Source organism: Kogia breviceps, chromosome 7 (assembly GCF_026419965.1).
Source record: "Kogia breviceps isolate mKogBre1 chromosome 7, mKogBre1 haplotype 1, whole genome shotgun sequence".
In the NCBI taxonomy this organism is placed as follows: domain Eukaryota; kingdom Metazoa; phylum Chordata; class Mammalia; order Artiodactyla; family Physeteridae; genus Kogia; species Kogia breviceps.
In genome coordinates this window covers 47,958,118-47,972,198 of record NC_081316.1, presented here as the reverse complement: position 1 = coordinate 47,972,198, position 14,081 = coordinate 47,958,118, and the positions used below count along the sequence as shown (strand labels likewise).

The 14,081-nt window shown below is 36.3% G+C and overlaps 1 protein-coding gene across 4 annotated transcripts in view; it reads right to left on the bottom strand.

Moving 5' to 3' along the window:
• MRE11 (MRE11 homolog, double strand break repair nuclease) overlaps positions 1 to 14,081 on the bottom strand; it is a 71,371-nt gene that overhangs the window by 46,009 nt on the left and 11,281 nt on the right. For all 4 annotated transcript variants that reach the window (XM_067038271.1, XM_067038272.1, XM_067038273.1 and 1 more), the window contains 3 exons: positions 6,312 to 6,399; positions 4,825 to 4,966; positions 1,868 to 1,982 (listed from right to left, as the gene is read on the bottom strand). In XM_067038271.1, coding sequence (XP_066894372.1) covers positions 1,868 to 1,982; positions 4,825 to 4,966; positions 6,312 to 6,399 — 345 coding nt within the window. The remainder of the gene's footprint in view (positions 1 to 1,867; positions 1,983 to 4,824; positions 4,967 to 6,311; positions 6,400 to 14,081) is intronic.

Sequence of the window (14,081 nt, the reverse complement as noted above, 5' to 3'; positions counted from 1 at the left end):
CCTTGGAGAAGTGGTTGATTCCAGGGCTTGAGGAGAAAAATACAAGATGAGCCAGGAGCATCTTGTGGTACTAGAAGGTTAAGGACATGCTCAAAAAACAAAAAAGGAAGAGGGCATGCTGAAAGGACATAGAAGCCAATGTAAAAAAGCTCCCAGTGGTCAGAGCTGAAACAATCTGAGCAACAAAAACAACAACATCAAAAAATTAAAGTATTGGATTGTAACTCAAAGAACGAAATAAACATCCTTGAGTCCACAGTAACATAAATAAATGAATGAATGAATAAGTAAATAAATGAGAAGGGACAAATTTTCCTAACAGAAGAATTTCAATTAATGATTATAAAAAGAATGAGGGGAAAAAAAATCAGAAACACCACCACAGTATTGATTGCTGGAAACAAGATCTACCAATGGATGCTAAAATTTGTGGGCAAAAGTTTAAGTTGAAACAGGATGTTCACATAGTTTCAATGTATTTTTCCCAAAATATTTATGAATTACAAAGTAGAAAATGGGACCTTTACAGGGGAGAAACCTGGTCTACACCACCTTAATTGAATGATCAAGATTATTAACATCACCAGCAACCAGCCATACCAACATTATACTACCCATTCCCCTTACCAATGCTGCCATTCCAAACTTTCATTCTGGCTTAGAAGCGCTGATAATTGTTCCTTCTGACTTATCCCTACCTTCGGAAAGTACAAAGTGTAGCAGAACTGGAAAGCCCTCAACAAGAGAAGGAACAAACTCCCAGTTTGTTATATGGAGACCACACATATCAAAACTCTGGACTGCTCCTCCTTTAACTCACACCGTTTATTCAAGAATACACATAAGGCAACATAAGACTGCCCCCTAAAGCCTTTCTTTCACTGAGTACCAGTGATGAGTAAGTACCAGAGTATTCTGCTGTCAATAAATATCTGTTCAATAAATAATAAATTATATAATCAGGCCCCAAATCTCTTTAGATTCTTCCTTAATAACTTCTCAGCTTTGTCCCTTACATATCATTCTCACTACCATCACTGTTACCATCTCACATTTTTTTTACTATAATGATCACATAATAAATCTTGCTTCTTCAAATCTCTATTCCTTTCAATCAAACCTACACCCTGCCAACAGATTAAATTTCTTAAAACTACTAACAAAAGAAAGCTGATCTAGCTATATTTAATATTCTGGAAAAACACCTATATATATGTACCAGGAAAAATCTGTAAGAATGTTCCTAACAAAAAGGTTTAAAAAAGCAAAAATCTGGAAATAACACAAAACACTCACTAAGAGGAGAGAAAGCTGAACTGTATACATCAGTGAAAATGAATTACACTTTTAAGCATCAAAATGGATGCATCTTAGTAACATAATGTCATAATGTTGAACAAAATAAGCCAACTGCAAAATATAAAGTATGGTGTTCCAGTTATACCAAAACTAAATTAAAAATACTCACAATGAATGTGTATGTGATTAAACAATAAAGAAAAGCTATGGACAGATGAAATAAAAATTGAAGATAGTGCTTCCTCTGGAGTTTGTGGAAAAAGATGTGGTCAGGGAAGGGCATGGGGTAGAGTACTGGTAATGTTCCAGTTATTTCTGAATTAGGATTATTCATTTTATGGTTTTTCGTATACCTTATCCATATGCTAGAAATATTCTTTGTAAGTATGAATATACACTGAAAACAATTTCAAGATGTAGTCACACAATGCAATATCGAAGTCTTGCCTGATCCTGCACTGACAACTTTCAAAGCATAAGGAGCATTTTACTGAAATAGGTAAGCTTGGAAACAGAGATTTGGGGAACCTCAATACTTGACTCAAAAATTTTCAGAGATTACTTTTACCTGTTCTGATGAATCACAAATAAGTTAAACCAAGAGTTCCCATCTTCTTTTGGTCTCAACATTGTTACTTTTTTGTTGACGAACATTCGATAGAGCCTTTCATCTGGAATGGATCCTGAAATGGATATTACATTATTTTAAAAGTGGTTTCTTACTCGGTTTTAAAAAATGAATATGTTTTGCTTCTAAATTATGTGCTTCTCTGAGTATTTCATTTTCCTATTAGAGAGATATTTGAAATCTGATATCATTATTTACAAATGAACATGTTCCAGGTTCATGCCTGACAGCTACTAAGCAGTTAGTTGCATTTGAAGAATGTTTTCCAGGTCAAGCATATATACTTTCAAGATGTGGAAAATGTGGAATAAAAATTTGAGTTTTCTATGCTCAAATTCTTATTAAAATTTCTAATAATATTGTTTTCCACTCTCCCTTTATTTATTCTAAGTATATATGTACTTTTGATTTAAAATATACATTGTAAAATACACAGGAAGAGATATTAAAGGGGATGAGGTTAAAAATGTATTTAAAAATAATAGTCTTGGGCTTCTCTGGTGGCACAGTGGTTGAGAGTCCGCCTGCCAACGCAGGGGACACGGGTTCGTGCCCCTGTCCGGGAAGATCCCACACGCCGCTGAGACGCCCGTGAGCCATGGCCACTGAGCCTGCGCGTCCGGAGCCTGTGCTCCGCAACGGGAGAGGCCACAACAGTGAGAGGCCCGCGTACCGCAAAAAATAATAATAATAACAGTCTTATGTATATTATGCTTTTAAATAAAAATACTCTGCTTTTTAATAATTTAATGACTTTTAAATAACTATTCCCCAAAGGATCACCTTAGTCTAGTGAAAGAGGCCAACAAAAACAAACATGAAAATTGCAATTTTAAATATTATAAAAGGGAAAAAAGTCAGGATGTTAAGATGGGCATTATCACTGGGAGGACAAGGTTGCTACTTTATGGAGTGATTAGGGAAGGCCTGGGAAGAAAGGCCAACACCACATAAGTATGAGAGCTAGAAGATGTCTAGCTTCTAAGAATTCCTAGTGTGGCCAATGAAATAGATGGTGGCATGCAGAACATATAACTGGAACAAAAAGCCAAGACATAAAAAAATCCAGGGCATTAGAAGGTTGATCTACTTGGGTGTCAAAGCACTGAGAACACTGACAAAATTGGAAGGCAGGCAAGTAAGAAAATTGAGGGAATGGAGAAGGCAGTTTAGCCAGTTGGCAATTAGCTTTAAGGGTCTTTGCAGGCAGGAAAGAAGGTGTCAGTAGGAAACAAGGAGAACACTGACTTGCCCTCCACCCCTTCTGCCCTAAAGCCCATAAGAGGCCATGAGAGAACTATGTGGGACACGGCAACTTCAGGGGCCACTCAGTTTCACCGAGGGTTAGAGTACAGGCAGCATTCAGAGACTGATGAAATGAGGGAATTTGCTAACTAAAAAGAGCTCTAGAGCATACAGAGCTGGGGTGAGAGGAGTGGGTGGAGGGTAAAGACAGAGTCCAGTTAAGGAAAACAGAACAGGATGAGATGAGAGTTTGGGAGAAAATCGATGACTGAAGCAGTTTGCTTCTGGCAGTGACTGAGGCATAATGGGATCTGTCCTTAGTCTGAAAGTAGGAGGATCAACCATTTTCTGCAGATATGAATGCTAACATTACAGTGATTAAAATACATGTTAGTAGTTTTTAAAAAAAGCATATTCTACTTCCTGCTCTATCACTTGCAAAATCAGACATAATTCCTCAATCTCATTTTCCATATCTCTAAAATATAGATAGCCACCATGCTTTTCTACTTGTTGGCGAAATTATGTAAATTGGGCAAATGCTATAAGCTTCCTAGAGAAGCTTCCTAGAGAAAGTATTTAAATAAACCATCATAATTATTCTTTAAAAAACATACACAAAGAGAAATGAGGTAAATAAGATTTTCTAAGGCTTCTATTATACTAAAGTCACTCAAAAAATAATAAAAACTATGTCGAGGCTACAGCATGAAATTTTTTCTCAATTTCTCTTGGAGTACTTTAAGGTTGGTTTAACATGAAGTATAATTTTTATAATACTCTATACACAACAAAATCAATAAAACGATTGCATCCATAAAACAAATCAAACTGAACTTAGTCCAAGGAAGACACAAAAAGTAGCCTTTGAATGCACTCTAAAAATAGTCTTCCATTCATATGGAATAAAGCCTAGCAAAAACAAGCTTTTACCTACTGGACGCTAAATAAATTGAAGATAGTGAAGCTGATAAAGCAAATTTTCTGAGCATTGTAGATGATAGCTCTAGATTAGCACTGTCTAGTAGAAATATCATGTGAGCAACTAAAACAGGCCAAATATGTAATTTTAAATTTTCTACTAGCCATATTAAAAACAAGTGAAAGAAACAGGTGAAATTAATTTTAAGATATTTTATTCAACCCAAAATACCAAAAGTATTTTACATTTTCTTTTAAGTCTTTGAACTCTGATGTGTATTTTATACTTATAGCATATCTCAATTCAGACTAGCCACATTTCAAGTGCCCAGTATCTACATGATTACTGTATTGGACAGTGAAACTTTAGAACTTTCAAAGACTTCCAAGATATCAAAATGCAGTTTTTCTAATTACTCTATAAATGCTAATGTTCAGGATTTTTATCTGAGTCTAAAAGAAAGAAAAAATAAACAATTAAATAGATACTAAAGGAAAAATATTTTTTCACCAAAACTGCTATTAAAAATAAGTATCAAGGACTACTGGTGCTTATAAAATACTAAAAAAAATTTATACCAAAACCTTCTATCATTTTTTTTAAGTCACCCATAAGGAATAATTAGATTTGCCTCAATTTTCCCCAAACAGCAGCAAAGTTAACTCCAGAATTTGATTTCCTAGATGCTTAAACATTTATTGACATAAATAGTAAAACAAAACCATCTTACCTAAGCCATATAGAGCAACTTTTGTGCTTCCTTTTTGAAGCAAAACCGGACTAATGTCTATCTTCTCCACAGACATTGAACGTCCAAAGTGATTTACAAATCCAGCACAACTTAAAATATCCAGGGCGCAGAGTGCGTCTGCCTATGCAAAATATTTTCAAATAATATAAATGTATATCTAAAAATAAGTAATCTGCTATCATTACTTATTAAAAGTATATTTTATATAGTAGTTACAAAAACCTAGATTAGGATAATGTCTTCTCAAAACAAAATTACAATAGTAAAAGTATTCGCTATCTTTTTTCTATTACAAGTGACCCACTGCGACTGGAAACACATGCTAAATGCAAAGTTAACCTTTCATCAAAACTTATGATGTCTTGTCCACTGAAAAATGAAAAACAGCCATGAAATCAGTGTCTTGTCTTATTAAGGAGACCTCTTAAGAGGTGAGAAAAAAAGACTAGCTAAGTAGTGATTTATAATACATTAATGACCAGATAAAACAAAAAGATATTTTGAGATTATTTTAGGATCCCTATTATTAAAGACCTTCCTCGACTTACAATAGGTTTAGGGCCCAATAAATCCATTGTAAACTGAAAATACCATTAAGTCGAAAAAGCACCTAACCTACCAAAAATTTAAATTAATTTAAATTTAAAGCACCTAACCTACCAAAAATTATAGCTTAGCTTAGCTAACTTTAAACATGTGCAGAACACGTACATTAGCCTACAGTTGGGCAAAAGTATAAATACTTTTACAATAAAATATGGAGTATCTTGTGTAATTTACTGAATAATGTACTGTAAGTGAAAAACAGAATGGCTGTATAAGTACAGAATGGTTGTAAGTGTAGCAGTCGTTTACCCTCGTGACCGTGTAGCTGATTGGAAGCTGTGCCTCGCTGCCTTTGCCCAGCATCACATGAAAGTATCTTCCCATGTATCATTAGCCCAAAAAAGATGTTCAAAATTCAAACTTCGAAGTGCATCTTCTACTGAATGTATATCCCTTTCACACCACTGTAGAGTTGAAAAATCTAAGGTCGAACGCTCATAAACTAGGGACAGTCTGTACTTTCATATCAAACAGAAAATAAGATGATCTAATTTCGATTAAAACTGTTCATGAAACCCTCATTTCCTACAGGTGAGATTTATGTGATAAGAGATACAAAAGCCCTTGGTAAACTGAAAAGCATTATACAAATGTTAGGTGTTTATTCCTCCTCCTGGTCACTTATTGTTAACCTTGACACTTATGAAATAAATGTGTATGTCACATGCCATTTATTATTCCAGATTTTTAAAAATCATCAAAAAAGCAGTATAAAAACTTATATAAATGATAAAAAGTCAATTTGAACTTTTGACTCAATCTGACTACAAATTGCTGGGAAGAAGTGAAAGAACGCTTTCCAAAGACAAACTAAACTGATCGTTTCTAAAATTTCAATAAACTAAGAACCCAATAATTACCCCCGTAGGATCATCATGATTGCCATGAATACTAAACACAGGAATTGAAATGTTGAGATTGCAATCTTCATAGTTCACCCATGGAAACCTTAAAAGAAAAGAAAGAAAGAAAAGTTTCTATAAGAGACAAAAGCTGTTTCCCCCGTTATCCTCCTCCAAAAAATTAATACAGTTATAGGCAAACTGGATGATCTAAGCTGGCAAATGACCACTAGTTTGGAGCTTTAAAAAAATAAAATACTAGGCAGCAGTTCATTTCAATTCAAGTTTCAAAAGATCTCAAAGTACTACACTTTAAAAGAAAACCATACAAATATATGATGCTTATGAATTGTATGAAAGATCTGAATATCTGATTAATAGGAAATAGGCTTTCAAAATTTTGAAAGCCTTTATAAAAGGTTTTTATTTGTAGAAGTGGAAGGGGAAGAAATACATCTACTCTGGAATCCAAAGACCTAGATTAAAAATTCCAGCTCTATCACTCACTACTTGGATGACTTAAAGTTTCCCACCCACTCCTGCCCCTAGTCACCAAGCTTCTCTTCTCAGAGGCAAATAACAGGAATTTCTAGTGTATCTGTGCAAAAATATCTTATACCTGTAAAGCAAATAAATACATCTTCCTTCTTAAACAAATGGTAGCAAGATATAGATTTCTGCCCCCTGCCTTTATCACATAACATACTTTATAAATCATTCCATATCAGTACATAAAGAGCTTCCTTGTGATTTTTTTAGCTGGACACTGCATGGATTATTATAATGTGTTTAAGTAGTTACCTATCAATGGACCCTTAGACTATTTCCAGCCTTTTGTTTTACAAATATTGTTACATGAGTAATCTTGTACAAAGTTGCCCTTGTGAGAGTATAGGAAAATATCTAGAAGGAAACTGTCAGGTCAAAAGGAATGCGTGCATCTGTAAATTTGATAACTACTGCCAATTTCCCTCCACAGAGGTTGTGTGATTTACTCATACTACAATGGCAATCCATGAGACTAATTACCCCTACTCCACCAACATACTGGGTGGGCCAAAAGGTTCATTCAGTTTTTTCCCTAAGATGGCTCTAGTAGCACTTAGTTGTCTTTGACTTCATTTGAAACAATTTTGTTAGATTGTATATGACAGCTGTCATATCAGCATGCATTTAAAAAAAAAGACTTATGAAAATTGGTGAAGGTTTGTGTAGCCATTTTAATACTGAAGATGGAAGAAAAAAAGCAACATTTTCGGCATATTATGCTTTATTATTTCAAGAAGTAAACGCAACCGAAATGCAGAAAAAAGATTTGTACAGTGTGTGGAGAAGGTGCTGTGACTGATCGAATGTGTCAAAAGTGGTTTGAGATGTTTCGTGCTGGAGATTTCTCACTGGACGATGCTCCCTGGGCAGATAGACCAGTTGAAATTGAGAGCGATTAAATAGAGACATTAACTGGGAACAATCAACATTATACCACATGGGAGATAACTGACATACTCAAAATATCCAAAACAAGCATTGAAAATCATTTGCACTGCCTTGGTTATGTTCATCGCTTTGATGTTTGGGTCCCACACAAGTTAAGCGAAAAAAACCTTCTTGACCACATGCATGTGATTCTCTACTTAAATGTAAGGAAAAGTTCCATTTTTAAGACAAATTGTGATGGGCAACGACAAGTGGATATATACAATAATGTGGAAGGGAAGAAATTGTGGGGCAAGCGAAATGAACCACAACCAACCACACCAAAGGCCGGTCTTCATCCAAAGGTGATGTTGTGTGTATGGTGGGATTGGAAGGGAGTCCTCTATTATGACCTCCTTCTGGAAAACCAAACGATTAATTCCACCAAGTACTACTCCCAACTGGACCAACTGAAAGCAGCAATGGACGAAAAGCATCCATATTTAGTCAACAGAAAATATATACTCTTCCATCAGGATAACACAAGACCGCATGTTTCTTTGATGACCAGGCAAAAACTGTTACAGCTTGGCTGGAAGTTCTGATTCATCTGCCACATTCACTAGACACTGCACCTTCGGATTTCCATTTATTTACATCTTTACAAAATTCTCTTAATGGAAAAAATTTCAATTCCCTGGAAGACTGTAAAAGGCACCTGGAACAGTTCTTTGCTCAAAAAGATAAAAAGTTTTGGACTAGCAAACAGAATCCAACAGCACATTAAAAGGATCATACACCATGATCAAGTGGGGTTTATTCCAGGAATGCAAGGAGTCTTCAATATACACAAATCAATCAATGTGATACACCATATTAACAACTTGAAGGAGAAAAACCATATGATCATCTCAATAGATGCAGAGAAAGCTTTTGACAAAATTCAACACCCATTTATGATAAAAACCCTGCAGAAAGTAGGCACAGAGGGAACTTTCCTCAACATAATAAAGACCATATATGACAAACCCACAACCAACATTGTCCTCAATGGTGAAAAACTGAAACCATTTCCACTAAGATCAGGAACAAGACAAGGTTGCCCACTCTCACCACTATTATTCAACATAGTTTTGGAAGTTTTAGCCACAGCAATCAGAGAAGAAAAAGAAATAAAAGGAATCCAAATCAGAAGAGAAGAAGTAAAACTGTCATTGTTTGCAGATGACATGATACTCTAAATAGAGACTCCTAAAGATGCTACCAGCAAACGACTAGAGCTAATCAATGAATTTGTAAAGTAGCAGGATAGAAAATTAATGCACATAAATCTCTGGCATTCCTATATACTAATGATGAAAAATCTGAAAGTGAAATTAAGAAAACACTCCCATTTACCACTGCAACAAAAAGAATAAAATACCTAGGAATAAACCTACCTAAGGAGACAAAAGACCTGTATGCAGAAAATTATAAGACACTGATGAAAGAAATTAAAGATGATACAAATAGATGAAGAGATATACCATGTTCTTGGATTGGAAGAATCAACATTGTGAAAATGACTCTATTACCCAAAGCAATCTACAGATTCAATGCAATCCCTATCAAACTACCACTGGCAATTTTCACAGAACTAGAACAAAAAATTTCACAATTTGTATGGAAACACAAAAGACCCAGAATAGCCAAATTGATCTTGAGAACGAAAAATGGAGCGGGAGGAATCAAGCTCCTTGACTTCAGACTATATTACAAAGCTACAGTAATCAAGACAGTATGGTACTGGCACAAAAACAGAAATATAGATCAATGGAACAGGATAGAAAGCCCAGAGATAAACCCACACACATATGGTCACCTTATCTTTGATAAAGGAGGCACGAATATACAGTGGAGAAAAAACAGCCTCTTCAATAAGTGGTGTTGGGAAAACTGGACAGGTACATGTAAAAGTATGAAATTAGAACACTCCCTAACACCATACACAAAAATAAGCTCGAAATGGATTAAAGACCTAAATGTAAGGCCAGAAACTATCAAACTCTTAGAGGAAAACATAGGCAGAACACTCTATGACATAAATCACAGCAAGATCCTTTTTTTTTTTTTTTTTTTTTTGTGGTACGCGGGCCTCTCACTGTTGTGGCCTCTCCCTTTGCGGAGCACAGGCTCCGGACGCGCAGGCTCAGCAGCCGTGGCTCACGGGCCCAGCCGCTCCGCGGCACGTGGGATCTTCCCGGACCGGGGCACGAACCCGTATCCCCTGCATCAGCAGGCGGACTCTCAACCACTGTGCCACCAGGGAAGCCCCAGCAAGATCCTTTTTGACCCACCTCCCAGAGAAATGGAAATAAAAACAAAAAAAACCAAATGGGACCTAATGAAACTTAAAAGCTTTTGCACAGCAAAGGAAACCATAAACAAGACCAAAAGACAACCCTCAGAATGGGAGAAAATATTTGCAAATGAAGCAACTGACAAAGGATTAATCTCCAAAATTTACAAGCAGCTCATGCAGCTCAATAACAAAAAAAAGAAACAACCCAATCCAAAAGTGGGCAGAAGACCTAAATAGACACTTCTCCAAAGAAGATATACAGATTGCCAACAAACACATGAAAAAATGAGCAACATCGTTAATCATTAGAGAAATGCAAATCAAAACTACAATGAGATATCATCTCACACTGGTCAGAATGGCCATCATCAAAAAATCTAGAAACAATAAATGCTGGAGAGGGTGTGGAGAAAAGGGAACACTTTTGCACTGTTGGTGGGAATGTAAATTGATACAGCCACTATGAAGAACAGTATGGAGGTTCCTTAAAAAACTAAAAATAGAACTGCCATATGACACAGCAATCCCACTACTGGGCATATACCCTGAGAAAACCATAATTCAAAAAGAGTCATGTACCAATATGTTCATTGCAGCTCTATTTACAATAGCCAGGACATGGAAGCAACCTAAGTGTCCATCAACAGATGAATGGATAAAGAAGATGTGGCACATATACAATGGAATATTACTCAGCCATAAAAAGAAACGAAATTGAGTTATTTGTAGTGAGGTGGATGGACCTAGAGTCTGTCATACAGAGTGAAGTAAGTCAGAAAGAGAAAAACAAATACCGTATGCTAACACATATATATGGAATCTAAGAAAAAAAAAAGTCACGAACAACCTAGGGGTAAGATGGGAATAAAGACACAGACCTACTAGAGAATGGACTTGAGGATATGGGGAGTGGGGAGGGTAAGCTGTGACAAAGTGAGAGAGTGGCATGTACATATATACATACCAAACGTAAAATAGATAGCTAGTGGGAAGCAGCCTCATAGCACAGGGAGATCAGCTCGGTGGTTTGTGACCACCTAAAAGGGTGGGATAGGGAGGGTGGGAGAGAGGGAGAGGCAGGAGGGAGGAGATAATGGGAACGTGTGTCTGTGTATAGCTGATTCTCTGTTATAAAGCAGACACTGACACACCATTGTAAAGCAATTATACTCCAATAAAGATGTTAAAAAAAAAAGGTTGGGGAAGATGTAATTATGAAGTTGCCTGAAAAACAGCAGAAGGTAGTAGAACAAAAGGGTGAGTACATTGTTCAATAAAGTTCTTGGTGCAAATGAAAAATGTGTCTTTTACTTTTACTTAAAAACTGAAGGCACCTTTTGGGCAACCCACTACATTATCAAGCTTTTTCAATCTATGCCAGTGGTTCTAAACCCTAGCTGCATGTTAGAATTTTCTAGGAACCTTTGAAGGTCCACCAATGTCCAAGACACACTCAGAGAGATTAAATGACAAGGAGACTGGGCATCAGTATTTTTTAAGATTCTTAGGGAACGATAATGTGCACCCAGGACTGAGAATTACTGATCTATATCAATCTTATAGGAGAAAAATACATCAGTGTACTTCATTTTGCATCTTTCATATTCTTTTAATATGCTAAAATGCTACTTTATTTCCTTTTCTATGAACTATGTCCATATTCTTTACCTAATTTTTATTAAGTCATGGATTTTTTTTTTAATTGACTTGAAAGAACTACTTAACTATTAACTATTGGGAAAATTAGACAGTAATTTGCCATGAGTTGCAAATATTCTTCCTGGTTGAACGCAGACTTTTTTTTTTTTTTTTTTTTTTTATTTATTTATTTTTTTTTTTGCGGTACGCGGGCCTCTCGCTGTTGTGGCCTCTCCCGTGGCGGAGCACAGGCTCCGGACGCGCAGGCTCAGCGGCCACGGCTCACGCGCCCAGCCGCTCCGCGGCACGTGGGATCCTCCCGGACCGGGGCACGAACCCGCGTCCCCTGCATCGGCAGGCGGATTCTCAACCACTGCGCCACCGGGGAAGCCCGAACGCAGACTTTTGACTTCGCTTTGGGAGGCTCTTGCCATGCAGAAATTTACTTTTACAAAGACAAACATATCCATCTTTTTTTTATGGATTCTGGGTTTGTGTTAATACTTAGAAAAGTCTTTTTCACATCCAGATCTTTTTTTAAAATGTCTAACAGTTTCTTCTAGTTCTTTTATTGAATAAGTTATATATTTTGTGGAGATATGAGATACCACCTTTATCAAATACTAAATTCCCACATGTATTGTGGCTATTTCTAGAATTTCTATACTCTTCCACTTATCTGCCTATCAATTCATGAGTCACACCACTTTTTAAATTATTATAGCATTATAATATACTTTCTTTTTTCCAGCTTTATTGTGATATAATTGACATGTAACATTGTATAACTTTAAGGTATACAATGTGTTGATTTGATACTCATATATTGCAAAATGATAACCACTATAGCTTACTTACCACTTCAAGCTTCACACACACCTAGTTTAACAGCTGCATCATGTCACATAATTGCCATTTCTTTTTAGTAATGAGAATATTTAAGATCTACTCTCTTAGAAATGTTCAAGTATAAAATACAATATTACTAACTATAACCACGATGCTGTACATTAGATCCTGAGAACTTATTCATTTTTAAACTGAAAATTATATATTTTTTTGATCAACATCTCCCCTTTTCCCCCAACTCCCTGCTCCTGGTAATCACCATTCTAGTCTCCATTTATATGAGTTCAGCTTTTTCAGATTCCATACACTGTATAAGTGATATCACTCAGTATTTGTCTCTTTGTCTGACTTATTTTACTTAGCATGAAGCCCTCAAGGTCCATCTATGTTGTCTAAAATGAAAGGATGTCCTTTCTCATGGCTGAATATATATATATATATATATATATATATATACATGGCTGTGTGTGTGCATATATATCTGCACACACACACACACACACACACACACATATATATATATCAATCACATCTTTATCCCTTCTTCCATTGATGGACACTTATGTTATTGCCCTATCTTGGCCATTGTGAATAATACTGCAATGAATGTGGGAGTGCGGATTATCTCTTTGAGATCCGATTTCATTTCCTTTGGATATACACCCAGAGGTAGGATTGCTGGATCACATATTAATTCTATCTTTAATTTGGGGGGGAACCTCCACAGTGGTCTCCATTGTGGCTGCACAAATTTACATTACCACCAACAGTGCACAAGGGTTCCCTTTTCTCCACACCCTCTCCAACACTTGTTCTCCCTTTTTTTTTTTTTTTGTGGTACGCGGGCCTCTCACTGTTGTGGCCTCTCCCATTGCGGAGTACAGGCTCCGGACATGCAGGCCCAGCGGCCACGGCTCACAGGCCCAGCTGCTCCACAGCATGTGGGATCTTCCCGGACCAGGGCACGAACCCGTGTCCCCTGCATTGGCAGGCGGACTCTCAACCACCGCGCCACCAGGGAAGCCCTCTCCCTTATCTTTTTGATGATAGACATCCTAACAGGTGTGAGTTGATATCTCATTGTGGTTTTGATATGCATTTCCCTGATGATTAGTGATGTTGAGCACCTTTTCACGTACCTGTTGGTTGTTCTATTTTTGTGAAAAATGCCATTGGAATTTTGATAGGGATTGAATTGAGCTAGTCACTACTTAGTAGTCTTCTTTTCTCAGAGTTTCCCTATCTCTTTTTTTTTTTGGTCTATCTTTTACATGAACTAGTAAACCAGAGGGAAAATTATCCAAAATATAGTACAAAGAGATAAAGTTATAGGGAATATTAAAAACAGGGTAAAATATAAATCATTTTCAGCAAGAAAAAGAACAGGAAACAGAAAACATACTGGATAAGAATTTTCCAAAATTGCTGCAAAAAAAATTCTTAGTTTGAAATGCATGTAGCCCAAACAGGATAAATAGAACTAAGTTCACAACTAAATATGTCACAGTAAGACTGAAAAATGCTAAGGGCAATGAGAAAAACTT